General features: G+C 37.0%; 1 protein-coding gene across 1 annotated transcript; it reads right to left on the bottom strand.

Annotated features, from left to right (window-relative positions):
* Nucleotides 1-2,170: 2,170 nt before the first annotated feature.
* On the bottom strand, nt 2,171-4,864 carry LOC102496237 (cytoskeleton-associated protein 2-like). Its single transcript, XM_014582314.1, is given in 4 exon segments — nt 2,171-3,134; nt 3,767-4,037; nt 4,040-4,573; nt 4,576-4,864. Coding segments are annotated over 4 exon segments (2,058 nt in total).
* Between the last annotated feature and the right edge of the window lie 1,804 nt (nt 4,865-6,668).

The following is a 6,668-nucleotide window of genomic DNA, read 5'->3' as shown; positions in this document are numbered from 1 at the left end:
ATGATTAGGGTTGCTTTATTTTCTAGTTTGGATTTTATTGTTGGCTTGCACAGGCAGCAAAGGCATGCAGGTTTTTTTTCAGGAATTTATACATTTTCTTTTAACTTAGAAAGCACAATTATTCACATTCTAGCTCAAATTTGATCTGCCTATTGTTCTTCTTCCTCTCTCTCTCTCCTCTCTTGGCTACTCTTTTTTTTCTTTCATTCATTTATTTATTTTTACATTTTTCTACAAACATTTACATATCAAAAAATTTTAGCTCATACTCCATAGTTCTCAACAGTTTATAAACAACTTTCGAAATTTCAAAATACTGAATTTTAAAGATAATGTTCAAAATATTTCTTATAATTTTGCATAATTTTGTGACTCTATAACAACAGAAACAGTATGATTTTAAATATTTTCTCGGTTACTCTTGAACAATACCATTTACTCTTGGTTTTATAATCCCACAGTGAGTTGTCTCTTAGGACTAAGTAATTAACCAGCTAGAATCCAAATTCAGACCCATTCCCCTACTTTCTGGCCTGCGTTCACACTTACTGTTCTCTCTTATTTGGCATGGCCTATAGCCAATGTATTGAGATACTCAAAGCCTTCCTCTGAGGCCAGAAACTACACTCTAGCACAAGATGAGGGGCCTATTTCAGAAGATGGAATCAACATTCAGTTCTTAATTCATTCTGATCACCAAATATCAGCTTCAGAGAGATGAAGGATGATCAGATAAGAGCTAAAACAGAAAGAGGAGAATCTTGGAGATGGAAGGAGCTCCCTGATGTTGATCTAGAGATATCTGTAAGGAAATTTAAATCAGCTATTCAGAAGTCAGACACAGTTTATACAAGTGAAATTACAAACAACACTCACAAATAGATCCCTCTCTTACAATCATTTTAAAATTTTGTTTACCACCATTTTTAATTTTGTTACTAAAATACAGGCTCTGTAAGTACATAGACTTTATTTTGCTCACTGCTATATCCCCAGTACATATGATAGGACATGGTATATTCAATTATTATGTTTTGAATAAATAAATGAATAATTACTACTTTTCATTTAAAACTAGATCTTTCTCTTACAGTTCTTCTGATGACTCAATAAGTAAGGCCTTTTCTATTCAATTCTGAATATTATAGCTTCCTCAAATGTTGTCTACAGAATCACTTAGAACAAAAGACCTTTCCAAGAACCCAGTCCCTAAAGTAACTACCTGAATTGGCCATGTTTTAAAGTCTTCATCATTCATTTCAGAACCACATTTTCTCAAAGAGCACTCATCACTTCTTTTTTTTAAAAAATTTTTAGATATTTTACTAGAAAAACATTTATTAAATAATATATATTCTTTTCCTAACTCCATTCTAATAGTTTATAAACTATCAAAGTAAGTCATAGGCATTAAAATGTTAACATTTTAGATAGTCAAGTTAAAAAAGAAACTAAGATTAGATGTAGCTATGAATATATACTAAATATGTCACCTTTTCTTTCTTATACAGAGTACCTTCTCTTAGAAAAGGGAAATTAATTAACAGGACACTATATACTTCTTGGTGACCTTAGAGTCAAAAGAAAGATGCTGAGAGATCACAGAGACTCAGAATCATAAGCAGTCCAGAGGATGCAACAGAGCCCAAACTGGGTATCATAAATTTGGTGGAAATGCAAGCGAAACATTTTATGTTTTAATATTTGAAGAAAGTCACGCTACACATAACAATTTTTGACTTTTATGTCTATCAAAGAAAGGCAAAAAAAAGTATTATGTTTAAGGGCAAGAAAAGTATATCATAAAATTTTAAAGCATGTCAATGCAAAACCAAATTTTATTTAGAACACCTCATTTTTTGACTATGAATCATTAGTACTTATATTTAGTAAGCGAACAAATAACATTCCAGAAACTGTTTACATTTAAGGAATATAGAAACAAGTTGACAAAATTTACCCATCTTAAAGAAAAGCTGTTGAGACCGGGAGCAGGATTAGCTTTCCAGTGCACAAAAGGGCAACTCCTGCTATATAGTCTCTGGAAAGAGATCACTGCCATGAATGCTTGACCACTTAGGTCCTTGGCCAATCCCAGGCCTAAGAGAAACACAAGCCACACAAAACCAAACTGAACACCAGTAATAAAACCCTATTCTTTATCATAGTTTCATGCTTCTTCTGCTGTTTCAGTCTCGGAGTACATCCGGCACAGTGCTGCATTAGGGCAGCATACAAAGACATCCATTTCACTTCCTAACTCTGTTAACTGCTCCAATGAAGACACACAAGGATAATGGTCTTTTAACATATCTGGCAATTTAGAAGTCTTCTCTTGAAGATGTTGAGTTGGTCTCATAGGTGTCAGGAATTTCAGCTCTTTAAATGTAGAATTTATTTCATCAAATTGCACCTTCTTCTTTACACTTTGCAAGTATGGAGTAGTAGACACATTATATTTTATTAAGCAACCTGCCCTAGTTTCTGTATTGGGAGTTTTAACATCACAGGTTGACTCTTTAGTTTTGTCATCTTGCTCCTTTTCACAATCCTGAAATACCACATTTCGATGATGTTTATTCTCCTTTTCTGGTTTTCCTAGCTGTAGATTTACACCTACATATTCAGTGTCAACTTCTTGGATTTGTTCTTGGGTTACACAATCATCTTCAGTATTTTTCTCCAAATTAACCTTTTCTTTTTCTTGATTCTTCATTGTGATAATATCTACAATCACATGCCACATCTGTTTAATAGGCTGAGCCCTTGCCAGAATGGCTTGCTCATAAATTGCAATAATATCTTCAATAGAACTTGTAATTGATTCAATACGTGCAAGACATATCCAATATTTAACAAGTTTTTTAGCATCTGGAATATTTTTAATCAAGTCATTCAGTGTGACCAATATTTCTTCTTTAGGGCATCCCCCATTAATCAGGTTCAGGCATTCAGAAAATGTCTTATTCACTTTTTCAGTAAATAATCTTTGTTCATCTTCTTCTGCCATGGTAGTCCAGAAGGACCCAACTGGTTTTTGATTTTGTGCTTCAGGCTCAGGCTGGGTAACCACTGAATTAGGTGGCCTTTTCACCATTCTTCCTTTGTTGGCTTTCCACTCACTCAGACGAGCTCTACAGTTAGAAGCAGTATGTACATATCATTTTGATATCAATAATGGAATTCTATCAAATACAGAAAAAGTTAACAGTTCAGGTCCTGGGGCCAGTAGGTGGCGTGGTGGTTAAGGGCGCTAGACTCCCACATAGCCGACCACGGTTTGAGTCCTAGACCTGGTGGCTTGTTTTCTCACTTTCTTTCTGTCCTTCGGTTGTCAAATTAAAAATAAATATAATAATTTTTAAAAAGAGTTAAATAAAATCATTCTAAAACAATAGTTCGGGTCCTTAGGTAGTTCTACACTAGCAGCACATACATAATTCACATGTTTAAAGAAAAAGAAATACTGAACATACCAGATCAATTATGTGCTCAAAGGCCCCAAGAATGTGTGTTTAAATGAAGAGGTGATAAAATGCTACCCCAATTATTAAGCACTTAGATTACAAAAAGTAATACCAAAACCCAGTTAATATTTAGGTTATATATTTTAGGTTATATTATTCTACAATATAAATCTGCTTGCATATGACGAGAAGAATCCACAAGAGAAAATTCTAAAACATTCAAGAAAATTACAAGTCAAATTCAAATGGTACTTTATTGAAAATTAAGGTAATAAATGAAAAAAATTACATCCACTTACTTTCTCTCTTCTGCTGTTTCTTTGGGCTGGGCTGATCTACTATCAGTAGTTACTTTTGCTATAGTGTGTCTTCGCTGCTCAATGGATTTTGACTTTTCTATTAGTTTGGTATTAGAAGATGAAGCAGGCCTGGCTACAATTTCAGATGTGATGCTTCTTGATAGTGGCTTAATTCTTTTTATGTCCTCAGAAGAACTGGTTGCGACACTAGATAAAAGCTTTTTAGATTGTAATAATTCTTTTTCACAAGGCCCTTTATGGATTGTAACATGGCAGAGGTCCTACTGATTCCTTGTTTCACTGTGTCCCAGGTATTAGTGTGGTGATTTCTTATAGGAGGTCGAACAAGTTGTGTGCTCTGGGATGTAGTGCTCACAGATTTAGTGGTAGCAGTCAGATTTGAGGATCTACCACTTTTTACTGTTACAGTGCTGATATTTACAGATCGAGGCTTTGTGACTTTAGAGACAGTAGTTGAAAGTTTCTTTGTTGTTGTAGAACTCTCATCTTTGACTTGTAGAGGTTTTCTACATGAATTAACCTTAGACTGCACAATTTGGCCATGATAAGATCCAAGGATAGGTTTCTTGGGCATATTAAAATTTTGCTTTGGTTTTTCTGTAGTGATTTGTTTCTTTTTATTATTATTCTTAAAGTGAAATGCCTGGCTTAATGTCTTATGTTGATTTGGGGGATCATCTTCAATCGGTAACAACTGCAGAGTTTGATTGGCATCACCAAAATTATGTGTAGCAACTGGGGTAGTTGAATTGGTTAATTCATTTGAAGGTTTCAAAGGAATGCACTTTTCCCCATTACTGCATCATTTTTGCTCACTGTGGGTCTACTGGCATTTTCTTTATCAGCCATTTCTGTTTTAAGTTTCTGAACATTTTTCCCTTCTTCAACCTGGACCTCAGGAGTCATTACTCTCTGGCCTCTACTGGATACTGTCTGATTTTCCTGTTTGTGTGCAAAAACTGTTTTTCTTCTTAACAGATGTTCCTTGAATTTTTGTCTTCTTTGTTCTATGAACGCGGTCTGGGTTCTTTGACTCGGGGCCAGCTGCAGGTACAGGAGCACTGTTGCGGCGCTCATCGCAGTCCGCGGTCGTGAGGGCGTCACGTGTGAGGAACCCTCCAACTCCTTCAGCAACCGCTGCACTTTGCGCACGCCACAGGGATTTCGCCTTCCACTCAGTCACTTCTTTACCAGCCATCTTAGGTTGAAACAAGACTCCATACTTCCATAGACCTTGATATTCACAAACAGGTATTTGCCTGAATCAGAACACATTTACATAATGATTTTATTTTTGTAATTCTAGTTCAAAATAAAAGATAGACTATTTTCAAACCACAGGTGATTAAATAATAAGTAGACATAGCATTTGTTGCTTTAAAAAAATCCATTTTCAGGACCAGCAGATGGCGTAATGGTTTTGTTGCTGGACTCCCACATAGTTGACCATGGTTCAAGTCCCAGACCTAGTATTGTAAAACTCATGCTGGGCACATGTGCGCCCATTCCAAGAGGAGAATGGAGGAGAAGGGATTGCTGCATGGCTATTCCCCCTGGGGGTGATTTCTTGCTTTCTGTCTCTCTGGTGAGTGCACATGCCCCATAGCAAAACTCTCTATTAAGAAAAAAAAAAAAGAATCCATTTTCTTGTACCATTAAGTAATGCACAATCCAGCATCCATGCCATCAAGGTATGAGATAAGATCTTACCAATCATATCCTTTTTTAAAATTTTTATTTTATTTCAAGTTCTTTTATACACTCAATTACATTATTTAGCTTGCAAAGAGAATATTCTAACATGTGTACATTTCTCCCCAGTTCAATTTATAATACTATAAAATTGTTTTCAACAGATAATACCCCATATTCTTTGTGTGTTTCTTTGAGTGTGTCTTTTAACAATTAGTGTCGATGTCCGCCCCAGGGCTTGGGTCTGGCTGAATCAATATCAGGGGGCTGCTGGGTGAGGAAGAGAAAGAGGACAAGAAAGAGAAAGTCCTCCATCTTTCCAGGACCGTGGAATTGGAAAGAATGATTTGTCTCATTCTTTCTACAAAGACAGAGTAGAAATGGGCACAGGCAGCCTGAACCTAGGTAGCCCAAGCAACTTGTGCCACTGCTTGAGCTGCTTGAGCCGCTGCTTGAGCTGCTTGAGTCACTTGAGCCACCCAGACAAACTGGGCCTCTTCATTTATAGTACAAGGAGACATTACACATGTATGTTTCATGACACTTCATAGATTGGTTGCCAGGTTACAGACAATAAGAAGCAGTTAACAAATCTATAAGGGCTCAGTCATACTGGGCCAGGTGTCTCATCAAGAGAAAATCTCATCTTTTCTAATGCAGAGAACTAGCTGTTAGGTGTGGGGAAGGAGCTAAAGAACTTCTCCATAAGGAGTGCACCACCACACCCAGAGAAGACTAAAGAACCTTTCAGGTGCAGAGCAGGGATTGGACTTTACTAATTGGGGTCAAGATATTTATTGAAATCCATCACATGTGTCTGTTGGAATGTCCCTAGTAATTTCCACCCTTGATCTGTCTACAGGGAAGGTCAAGGAAAAGACAAGTTACAAGGTTCTGCCAAACCCCAGAAGGACAGGGGGTGTTTGCTCAGAGCATGTCCCCACACCTCAGGTTCTCTCTCTAAACATGTCCCCACAAATTAGGTTCTAGCAAAGCTTTTTCTAAAACCACAAATTTGGGACTGATAATCTTTCTTAAAATTATTGGGAACCAGTGGTTAACGTAATGGCTATGTCGCTGGACTCCCACATACTCGACTGCGGTTTGCGTCCCAGATCCGGTGGCTTAAAACTCACGCCGGGCGCGTGTGCGTGCGTGCCCGAGATCCCGAGAGGAGAATGGAGGAGAA

This window comes from Tupaia chinensis, unplaced genomic scaffold, assembly GCF_000334495.1.
Source record: "Tupaia chinensis unplaced genomic scaffold, TupChi_1.0 Scaffold143582_1, whole genome shotgun sequence".
NCBI lineage: Eukaryota > Metazoa > Chordata > Mammalia > Scandentia > Tupaiidae > Tupaia > Tupaia belangeri.
Note: the sequence above shows the minus strand (reverse complement) of the source record. Positions and strands in the feature narration are given on the sequence as shown.